Source organism: Capra hircus, chromosome 7, assembly GCF_001704415.2.
Source record: "Capra hircus breed San Clemente chromosome 7, ASM170441v1, whole genome shotgun sequence".
Taxonomy (NCBI): domain Eukaryota; kingdom Metazoa; phylum Chordata; class Mammalia; order Artiodactyla; family Bovidae; genus Capra; species Capra hircus.
Window position 1 is genome coordinate 15,615,972 of NC_030814.1, and position 11,981 is coordinate 15,627,952.

Sequence of the window (11,981 nt, forward strand, 5' to 3'; positions counted from 1 at the left end):
AGACTGGAATTACTGTGGTTCTCTTGGATATATATCCCAGAGCTAGGGATACCATTATCTTGGTGGATGGTGTGGCAGTTTTAAAATATGACTGAAAATTCTTTGACACCTCGTTCCTTAGAAGGTAGGGTTTCTGTTCTCTGCCTTTGAACCTGGAGCTGCTTTGACTAGTAGATTACAGATGATATGCTTCTGTGAGACTTTTGAGACGAGACTGTGCAGAGCCATGTGGCTTATTCACTAGAACACTTGCTCTTGGAAACTTGAGCTGCCTTAGGAGAAGTTTGACTACTCTATGGCCATCATGCAATGGGAAAGCCAAAGCCACATGGAGAGCAATATTAAGCACTTTGGTTGATGTTCCTGATGAGTCCAGTTTTGACTATGCCAGCCAAGGCATCAGACATATAAGTAGAGGAAGCACTCAGATGATTTCTAGCTCTGTGAACACAATCAAGATTCTTCTAGCAAGGAAAGAGAATAAGAAATGTTAACGTGGGCAACCAGAAAGCCTGCTGCATTGTGGATTCCTGCTTCTGGACTAATGTCCAGAGACATGAGGTTTCTCTAACACTTTCAACTGTTAGATTAGAAAAAAAGAAGTGTTTCCTGAGGTTAAGGACTTCTTTTGGGGAAAATATAAGATGTATCCCACAGGCATGACTTGGCTCAGACGTCTTAGATCTCTGAGGATTTCACATTCTAGACTTGGTTCTGCTTAAATTCACACCAAACTCCCCTGGAAACACAGGGCCTAGGGGACAGAAAACTGACAAGCAAAACCATCTCCTAGTCTCATTTAGTACAAGCTCAAAATATTAATTGCTGTCTAATTTAGTACAAGCTCAAAATATTAGTTGCCATAATAAACAGTTCAGTGGCTTAAAGAAGACAGAAATGTATTTCTCTCACATAATCCCCCGGCCAGTTTAGGTTGTCTGTGCCCCCACAAGATCCTGAAGGAATCTCTAGGATGTTGTCCTCATTCAAATGGATGAACCTGATCGTTGTCACTTCATGTGACTGTCACCTCGTCTTCCAGCCAATAGAAAGAGGGAAGAGAGCATGGAGGAGCACAAGCCTTATGTCCTAAGGCCCAAGTCTGGAAGCCACACATGTCACTTTTGCTCACATTACATTGCTGACAACATGTTACATAGCTGTACCTAGCAGCAAGGGAGTCTGGGAAATGGAGTCTCTGGCAGGATAGCCACTTAAGAAGGGGAGAATAGATTTTAGTGAAGAGCTGGCAGTCTCCTCCATGCCTAGCGAGTGAGTTCTTCACTTGTATATTTCAGAGGCTGAAATGATGAAACTCTTTGAAATACTCATATACTGTTTTTTCTAAAACACATTTCTCTCTTTTGGTAGCTATTTTTTTTACCCCACATCCATCACCCCTGTCCCCCGCTTGTATATGTCTAGGCTGTGTCTCTAACAGGCACGTAAGTCTGTAAAGCAAGACCTGTGTCTGAGGCTCAGATAAACTTCTTGGCTATTACCTGTGCAGATGATGAGGGAAAAAACCCCAAACAAACAAACCAACCCCCACAGCTCTGCCACTTACTAGCTCTTTGATCCTGGGCATGTTATCCTTTTTAGCCTCCATTACCTTATCTGTAAGTTTAAGGTGGTTATGATACTTTCTTTTTAGTTGTTATGAGGATTAAATGACTTGATGCTTATAAAGTGCCAAGCTTCATGGAAATTACTTAATAAATTTTAGCTGTTATTATTGTTGCAGTCCCCATTATTTATCTATGAGCACTTTGAAGGCAGACAATAGTCCCTTGCTTAGTAAAACCATATCCAGAACTGCCAGGGTTTGGCCATAGAAGATTTCACCTTTTGGAAAAGGGATTAGAGCTGGGGCTCTAATTCTGTTCCCTGAGCTTGGGGTTCTCTCACTTTAAGCTTGTGTGAGGCCTCATCAGATTATATGGTAAGCAGTTGAATATCAGAATTTGACACGTGGTAGGAGACTAGAACCCAGGTCTTATGATATCTGGGCCTTTTGACTTTCATTTTTAATGCATTCAACACCACTTTACTACTCCACCCGGGTTTTAGTTATCAATTGCTGCAAAGCACACCACCCTAACACTATGATTTATTATTTCTCACAAGTCTGTGGGTTAGCATGGCAGCTCTCACTTTGCTCTCCCCTGGGCTTACTAACATGAGTGCAGTTAGCTGGAACTGGGCCCCGTTAGAATGGCTGAGTAGCTGGCTTTTACTCTCCCTGTGATCTTTCATTCTTGGCTGTTTCATGGCATGGGTGTCTCAATGCAGCTTTTCTGAGAAAGCAAGCCCTATGCATAAATGCTTATCAAGAGCTTGTCTGCGAAACATCTGCTGATGTCCATTGCCAAAGCAGGACACATGGCCAAACCCAGACTCTGTGCGAAAAGATTACACAAGGGATGGATATCAAGAAGAGTGACTCTCTAGGGGCCAATGTACAGTAATGTGTATGTGTGTGTGTGTGTGCACACTCAGTCACTCAGCTATGTCTGACTCTTTGAGACCCCATGGACTGTAGCCCTCCAGGCTCCTCTGTCCATGCAGTTTCTCAGGCAAGAATACTGGAGTGGGTTCTTATTCCAGGGGATCTTCTGGACCCAGGAATCAAACTCATATCTCCTGCATTGGCAGGTGGATTCTTTACCACTTGAGCCACCTGGGAAGCCCTACCTCAGCACATTCAGGGTCATCACTTCCAGGTCCAGTCAAAGAAAATATAGTAATAGTTGGCCTAAGTTCCCACCCAAAACCTAAACTTTAAATGACATATATGTCTGTGATAAGTGATACAGTATCTTGCACAAGATAGATCTTTCATTAGTAAATACCAAAATGAATGAATGAACAAATAAATCAGTAAAATTACCAATGGCAAGAATTTGTAAATTTTCTATAACATTAATAGTTACAGGTTGAGATATCTCAATAAAGTTCTTAACATAAAAATTATAGTTCTTCATAGAATATAAATTTTTAAAATACAAGAGTTACATCTTTGATTTTCTTCCGTCTGTCCCACTATGCCCAATACGAGTCCCTGAATATCTACTGGCTAATGAACTACATAAAATTGCACTTGGAATGTTCCTATTTCTTTGATAAAGAACACGCAGTAAGAATAAAATGAGATACTTTTTCTTGCCAGACTTCTTCACTTAGAGGCTGCCTGCTGCTACAAGTAACATAAAATTTAGTTCAACTGCCTTGAGCAATAAGAAAATGTATAGGTTTATTTAACGGGACCTGCAGTAGCTGTGCCTCAGTGGTGTTTAACATGACAACTCAGTGAAGTCATTAAAAATCTTAAGTTCTTTTCATCTCGCCACCCTGCTGTATCCAGTATTGGCTTCATCTTACCGCTGGTGACCCTTATGGTGAGACGTGGACTGTCAGCCGCCAGCCACACATCATGCTCCCTCATTTAGTGTCAGTGGGAGAGAGATGGAGAGAGCTTGCTGGTGCCCATGTCTCTCTCAGAAGAGTTAAGGACCCCCTTCCTAGATGTCCCTCAACAACCCTCCCCCCAAGTCTCGTTGTTCTTAACTGGATCACATGACCATTTCCGAGCAGGACATGGTGGTACGGGCGGGGGGTGGGGGGGACTTATTTTGATGTGCTTAGACTCATTAAGGCCCAGTCTTAGAGTGGGAGAGGAATTAGCTTCCCTCAAAACATGACTGTTCATAAAAGGCATAGATAATAAGAACCTGAGAACTGCTAGAAAAGAAAAATGGATTCAAGAAAGGCAGCTGACAATTACTGTGAGCGTACTACCTGCTGAAAGGCCTGATTTCTCTATTACCGTGTAGCACCATTGAGTGCATTCATCTTACATAGATTCTCCAAGATCTCTTGCTTCCTTTCAGCTAATATTACTCGACTGGCTTTTATTCCTCATAGCCCAGAGCTGGAGAATAACAATAGCTGTCGTATATTGAATACAAGGGTGAATCTAAAGAGACAAGCTGACAGGACAATCCCTCTACCCATCAATCAAGTATTTTACATACATGAGTCCTAAGAAGTAAGGTAATGAAAATATCATTGTATTGATGAGAAAACTAAGACTCAAAAAGATTCAGCAAACAGACCAAAGTCACAAGCTACTATGTCACAGAGATGAAACAAGTCCAAATCTTCAGGCTCCAAAGACTCTGCTCTTTTCATTATGTTACATTGCCTCTCAACTTTGCAAAACATGTTTCACTTAATTAAACTATTCATTTGTATTAGTATTTTATTAATATCTTCCCTTTGATTGAGTCAGAACATTTCAGAAATGAGAGAGAAACTCCTCAAATTTTCTACTTCCTTTAGTGTTTCCTAGGAAGTGGCTTAGATAAAACATGTTTCAAATCTATCTTCTCTTTCACAAATGAGCTAGATTGTTGTATTTTTAGTAAATGATTTATAGCCAGTTGTGGTTTTAGTTATACTTCTGGCTGTTTGCTACACACTTTCCGCTTCAAATTATGTAATAGGTCTTGTTTACTTATTTTAGCTGTATGTTCCTGTGTGGCTAGCTCTTTTTTAACTGCATAGAATACCTTTTAGTATTCCCCAGTGGCTCCTTGATAAAGAATCTGCCTGCAATGCAGGGGCCGCAGGAAATGATCCCTGGGTTAAGCAGATTCCCTGGAGGAGGGCATGGCAACCCACTCCAGTATTCTTGCCTGGAGAATCCCATGTTCAGAGGATCCTGGTGGGCTGCAGTCCATAGGATCACAAAGAGTCAGACAGGACTGAAGCAACTTAGCATGCACATCTGATGGGCCATGCCCCTTTCCCCCAGGCTGTCAAAGTTGTCTGATGTTCTTCAGTGCCCTGACACCCTGCCTGGAACCCCTGTTAAATCCCATCTGACTGTATTTGTGCTGCACTTCTCAGAGGGTCTCCTACGCACGATTACAAAGTCTTTGAGGGAAAGATGTGTCTTATTCACCTTAGCATCTCCAATGCCGAGCAGGTTGCTTGGCACAAAATAAGTAGTAAGTGTTTATTAATGAATAAAAGTAATGCTATAACCCAGATTTAGGTTCATGAAGACAATTGTGTTCTTTTCTCTTGAGGTGTCTTGTTCTTGGTACATTGCATGCCTCAGCAGGATAAGAAGGATTAAAGAAAGGAAGGAAAATCTGTAACTCTATAACATTTTTGGACACAATTTTGGAGGGAGGTAAGCTAAGTTTAATGAAGATGTCTTTTTGTAAATCTTTTATTCCAGTCTATCTATGCCTGACTCATATGATGATTAATCAACAAATGTGTTTTGGGTGCATACTATATATCAAACATTGTCTAAGAATGTGAGATTCATCAGTGATCAAAACAAAGAAGGACCTCAAAGAGCATTAGCTCCGCCAGTGAACTTCACCAGTCATTTCCTCTTTTTGAATCTTAGTCCTGCATTTGTGCAGGAACCTGAAACACTGTAATGGAAAGCTTGCAATTCTCAGATGAAAGACAGTGGTAAACACACAGATATTTGTTCATCAGCGCTGTTACTTCTCTCTAGAACCAAGGACAGTTAGGAGGAGGAGGTCACTGACTAAATCTGCTCCTTGACTTTGTCCTCAGCAGTGCATATTAGGAGACACTGCCTTTGTGGGGGAGAAAAAAAGAGAGAGAGAGAGAGAGAGAGAGAGAGAGTTTTGTATATCCTTGCAGCATTGGGAGGTTGCAGCTTTCTTTCCAGCTGCCAGTCTCCCTAAAGCTCCACCTGGGACTGAGCCTCTCCCCTGTGCAGCACCCAGGTACTTCCCTTCTCTAGTCTGCTAGGGTTTTTGTGCTGAGAGTCCCCACCTGTTCACAGCATCGCAGCTGTAGAGGCTGGTCTGGACACAGGAACCATTTCCTACAGAAACTGGGCGTCTTTGAAAGGTTCCAAGGGAAGATTTTATGTCTCCCTCCTACAATCTCAGCTTTCTCCTGAAGTGGAAGTTAGACTAAAAATAAAGACCACACTGATTTTTTTTTTTTCTGAGAAAACACAGTACCATGTGTTTTTTTTTTTTTTTTTAAGTCCTAATTGCTCGGTGGAAAATGTTTTTATTTCACAAATACTCTGTGGCTCTGAAGTGACAGCAAGATTACATTTCTGATAGAATCACCGGTACAGTTTTCAGGCTCCCCGGGGAAAACAATGTGAAGCTATTCCTCCCCGAACTAGAGGCGCCTTCTCTGGTCCCAAAGGTACAGTTGAACACTATCCCAAATAAGTGAAAACAGGGGCCGCACATGAAAGAATGAGAGCTCGGCACTTTGGCTAAAACCAGTGATCTTAGCCAGAAGACTATGGGAGCAAAAGAGAACTGCAAAAATAACTCTAACTTCAATTTTTCAAATTCCCAGCGGGTCACTCTCTCGTCTCCGAATGGGGGACATGTGACAAGGAAAGGAGAAAACCTGGAAGAGTGTAAAATGTAAACAATATATAAAATTACAATAGGGGAGTGGAGGGCAGGGGCAGATTCAGGGTGAGGCTCTCAGAGACCCTCCTGCTGGCTGTGAGCTAGAAAGACCCCGGCCGGCCTCGTGTTGCGCGGAGGCGGCGGCGCAGCGACAGATGACCCGTCCCCGGCCATCGAACAGCCTAGAAGACGCTTTCGCAGGAGCAGGGCGGCGGCCGGGGCCGCGGCGGCGGTGGGCGCAGGTAACCCTGCTCGGCCTGCTGCCGCCGGGCGTGGTGATAATGCGGGTGGGGCCAGCGGTGGCGGTGGAGAGCCTGGTGGCCCCGGGCCCCCTCCTCGTCCTCCTCGACTCCCTCCGGCGGGCAGCACAGCGCGCCCAGGCGCCTCCGCAGGCGCCGCCGGAGCCGACAGCCGCCCGCCTGGAAGAACAGGTAGACGAAGGGATCGAGGGCGCTGTTGGCCACCCCCACGAGGCGCAGCGCCACCGCCAGGTCGTCGGTCTCCCAGTCCCCCACGGGTCCAGACGACCACGTGGCTGCCAGCCGGGCCGCGAAGTAGGGCAGCTGGCACCCCACGAACAGCAGCGCCAGCACTAGGCTCATCTTGAGGCTCTGCACCTTGGCGCGCGGCAGCACGTTGGGCGCGGAGGCCTGGCCCGGACTGGCTGAACTGGGTGCCGCCGCCGCCGCCGCCGATGGGGCCTGGGGCGGGCGCGGCCGCCAGGCGCGGAGCAGGCGGCCGCCCGCGACGCTCATGACAGCGGCCGGCGCCGCGAAGCCCGCCAAGGCCTCGTAGAGCGCGTACAGCATCAGGTGCCAGCGCGGCAGCGGCGCGAAGATGTCGTGGCAAAGGCGCTCCCCGGGCCAGGCGCGGGAGGGCGGGGGCGCGGCGGGCGGCGGCGGCGAGGGGGCGCCCCCGCGCACCACGAAGGCGGCGGGCAGCGCCAGCAGCAGCGCCAGCAGCCAGCCCAGGGCGGCGAGGGTGCGCGCGGGCAGCGGCGGGCCCTGCGGACGGCGCACGGCGCGCTGGCGCTCGAGGGCGATGAGCGCCACGAGGTGGGCCGAGGCGGCGCGGCCGGACGCCCGCAGGAGGTGCACGCAGCGGCACGCCAGGTCGCCCGCGGCCCGGCGCGGCTCGCCCAGCAGTTCCCAAGCCAGCTGCGACAGCGCGGTGCCCCCGCCCGCGTACAGGTCGGCCAGGGCCAGCTGCACCAGCAGGAAGTCCATCTTGCGACGCTTGGGACCCGGCCAGGGCCCGCCGCCGCCGCCGCCGCACAGGCGACACAGCACCGTGGCGTTGCCGGCCACCGTCACCACCAGGATGACCCCCAGGAAGACCAGGCGGACGCGGCGGCTGGGCGGCCCGGACGGCGGCGGAGGCGGCGGAGGCGGGGGTCCCGGGACGGGGGCTCCTTGTCCGGGGGCTCCCTGTCCGGAAGTCAGGTTGAGACCCCAGCCCAGCGAGATGGGTACGGAGAGGTTGGGCGCCGGCGACGGAGTTGAGGGGCTGAAGGGAGCCTCCATCCTTTGCCTGGAGGAAGAGGAGGTACCGAAAAGGGCAGGCAGGGCGCGGGAAACCGAGGTGGAGGAGAGGCTGCGCGGAGTTCCCAAAGTTAGTTGAAAACGCACACGCGCGAAGAGGGAGATGGATGCGGGCAGCTTGGCGCTTAGTTGTTTTTATAGGATGTCCTCGTCATTTGTCACTCAAATGGGGGTTGTACACTGGAGGAACACACATGATCCCTCTTCTCCACCTTCCTCTGCGCGTCTCCCCTCCCAATCCGGGTAGATCTCCTTCCAATCTCTGCCGCAGCCCCGCGCTGCCCTCGCGGGAGTCGCAAAATCCTGGGCTCTAGGAACCTCTCACGTTGGCTGTTTACGTAGAACTCAGCCAGGCACGACTTAGAGACCGAACAACGAACAGCCAGACAGAAGGTGGCTTTGCCCGGCCATCGTTAACCCTGACCAGCACACTGGGGAGGAAGGTCCTGAGGTCCTGATTGAGGCTATACCCCTCGAAATGGTAGATTGGCAGCAGGAAGAGAAAGTAGAAAAGGCACTGGTTTTGATTAAAATAAAAAGAGAAAGATTTGAAATGCAATGGATTTGCACTAGCGTGGGAAAAACAGGAACACAAGAAACCGAACAGCGTTTTGAGCCGAGGAGCCCAACAGATAAATCTTCCTCTGGCCAACAACCAGAGTGTTTTATTTGGAGAGAGCTCAAGTCAAGGGTACTGGCTGGCAATTAGGAGTAGCGGTGGTTTGCAGGTTGTTTCAAATACTCCGCATTACTAGAAACAGCAGATCACAGCTGTTCTCCTTGATATAAAATTCATATCGTGAGTCTGAAGAGGGCATTAATAGGTTTTATGCAAATGGGGTAGTACATTTATTGCTTTTCTCCTAATATTTTCACTCAGTGCTGGATGTATCATCATGGCTCTTCATTCTCTTGATTCTGTTTTTCAGCAGATGGGAGGTTGCTAGGAGTGAGTACGCCTCCAATAAGCCTAGAGAAAAGGTGACTAAGAAAATGATAAGGCGGCCAATTTTTTAAAAAGACATCCAACTCACAGGAAGTGGTTTAGATTAAATGCTATCTCTTTTTATTTCAGCCCTACCTCCTCACAAATTTTAGTTTTCCTGTTGGAAGCATCAATTTGTCTTTTATGCACCCTCCACATTAATTATGGTGAAAGTACACTTCCTGTGCTTCCTGGTCTGGGTGTCTGTTGGGGTTCACATTCCCAGGCTGAGATGTGCAGGATAGGTGGGTTTGGTGGGTGCAGCCAATGTCTCTGCCAGTTGCAGTGGGAATTTCATTTCCCAAGCCATTGTCCTTTGACCAGAGAACTTTGCCATTTTTATTATATCCCCAGTACCTATCACTGGACCTGACACGTGGTAGGTATCAGTAAAAGTTTTTTTTTTTTTTTGAGTTGATGAATTAATGGCTATGTGATGCATTTCAGAAAAATTGGAGCAATGTTTCTACCTTGATTATAAATCCATCAACCTACGGGGAAAAATGCCTGTTATTCCTATGCCAGTATGATCCAGAAAAGCTCAGGGAAGCTCTGGGGAGGTATAGGAATAGCCATTACTGTTGGAGCATTTTGGAGGTAGGGTGATAGCCTTGGGAAATGAAACTCCTGGTTTAATTTTCACATTCTCCCCTCAGAGGAGTTTGCCCATGGCCTCTCTCTGTATCACATACATCATTTTGGCTTATGAACCACTTCTTCCAGGGAGCTGTCCCTGAGCAATACTCATAATTCAGTGATTCTTCTAGCCAATATCACCTTAATATTTCTCAAGATAATTCTATAGTTTGTCTCAAATTTGTTGAAATGCTTCCATACAGCAAAACAAGACTCTACCAGAAAAATTACATTTTACAGAGCTTTGCTAAGACCTGATAGAACATTGATATTAAAAAACCCAATTCTTCTGGAAATTCTTCAGGGAATTCCCTGGTGGTCCAGTGGTTAGGACTTTGTGCTTTCACTGCCGAGGGCCTGGGTTCGATCCCTGGTCAGGGAACTAAGATCCTGCAAGCCATGTGGCATGGCCAAAAGCTTTTAAAGAAAAATTTAAAACATAGATTCTTCTCAAAGTAATGCCTACACATGGTTGGAAAATCAGCTAGAACTGGATGGCTGGTAACAATGTGAAGCTTCCCATCCACACAGCCTCATATCTCCTTCCCTTCTTCTAGAGAGGAGCCAATTTAGTTCTATTTCTGTTCTGGCATTTACTTAATTTCATAATTCTAAATAGTAAATGTACAATACTACTTATTGCTTCATTGATTTTAGATATTACCTGTTGGTTTCTCATTAGGTAAGGACACAGATTTAGCTCTCACACCCTTTTCCCATGGTTTCTCTTTTCCCATACTGTTAATACAGTAGTATTGCAATTTTGGGTTAGATCTATCTATATTCAGTTTTCACATTATTTTGAAATGAAAATAATGAATGTTGTAATGTACTATGAGTATCATCATTTTCTCTTTACATTAATAATTACTTTTTCTTAAATTTCTTTATTCCAATAGGTAGATCTTCCTGTACCTTAAGGATTCCCTCACAAGCTAGTTCCTTGTGTATAATTTCCACAAGGTGAGATTCATAACATGATATAGCACCTCCCCGTTTTTTCTTGGAAACCTTCTTACCAAAGACCTCCATTTCCTCCCAGTGTGGGCTGGTTTCTCTCTAGGCCTGCTACCTAACGATCATCCCAGAAATGTCCCTTCATTGTCATCAGACAAACTCTCTGCCTTTCTCTTCAGTTGGAGTTCTTGTTTCTTGGATCTCCTTTCTTTTTCCTCGATTTCTTCCCCTTTGGTAGAACACAGCATCCAATATGTCATAAAGTTAAAAGACTGGACAGAGGCTGAGGAGAGAGCAGAGAGAGCCCTCAATGTACCTGTTACTTGAGCCACGTGGATTCAATCTGGACAGGTTGCCTTCTGGTCCACATGCGTCTGGGGACCTCCTTCACCATCACCCTAGAGACTCCTTTCACTTAGCTTTGGTTAGTTCTCCTGCTTTCTAATTTCATGTGTTTTCTTCTTTATTGGTTAATTTCTTTGCTTGGGTAGAAAGCATCCCTCAGTGGCTTCCTGAAAAAGGGTAACTTTTTGGGACCTCTCATGTCTGAAAATTTCTGCCTTTAACCTTCATGCTTTGCTGATGACTTAGATGTGTCTACAATTTTATAGTGAAAATATTTTCTTTCTAAATATTGATGGCATTTCTTAATTGCCTTCTCTCTTCTAAGTGTTTGTGTGTAAAAGCCTAAAGTCATTCTGACTCTTGGTTTGGATGTTTTTCCATTCTAGAATCTTCTTGATTCTTCTCTTTGTCGCTGATGAATTTCACAAAGATGTGGTTTGCAATGAGTTTATTTTCATTCTCTGTGTTTGACACAGCCAAAAATCATGAATTATATTTGATTGTAATATTGCTCTAGTGGTTGTTAATCCAGTAGAGTTTCCCAGACTTTCTTTTTTCATTTTATGACACACAGGGGTCTGAAGGGCCCATGACACATGTTTTGCGGAATGTCTGTAAAGTTGTATTTGTTTCCAGAAAATTAAATCTTGATTAGACTTCTGGGGCTGAAATAATACATGTGTAGTATGGTGTCATCAGTGCATTGTTTCTGGGGCACGAGGTTTTAGTTTGTCTTAATATTGGTGATGTTAAACTTGGCATACTCTTTTTAAAGTAAAATATTTTTATTATATAAATAGCACATATTGCATAAAATTAGACAATAACAATCACTAAATATCACCCCCATATAATACTTAGATATATATCCTTGATACTATAGTGACCAGGTCTGTTTATTTACAGAAATATGTCATACTATATACAGTATTTTATATCATGCTTTTTTTTTCTAGTTAACCTTGTATTTGGACAGTTTTCCATGGCAGTCAATAAAAAATGTGATATAACTATCTGTTTAACATGAAGTTAATTACAATTATTTAAATAACCCTTACTCTGGGACAAAGGTTTTCCAATTTT

At 45.5% G+C, this 11,981-nt stretch overlaps 1 protein-coding gene across 1 annotated transcript; it reads right to left on the bottom strand.

Moving 5' to 3' along the window:
- GPR150 (G protein-coupled receptor 150) lies at positions 6,058-8,066 on the bottom strand. The gene has a single exon (XM_018051715.1). The coding sequence runs from the start codon at positions 7,955-7,957 to the stop codon at positions 6,617-6,619; it is 1,341 nt and encodes a 446-aa protein (XP_017907204.1). The 5' UTR covers positions 7,958-8,066; the 3' UTR covers positions 6,058-6,616.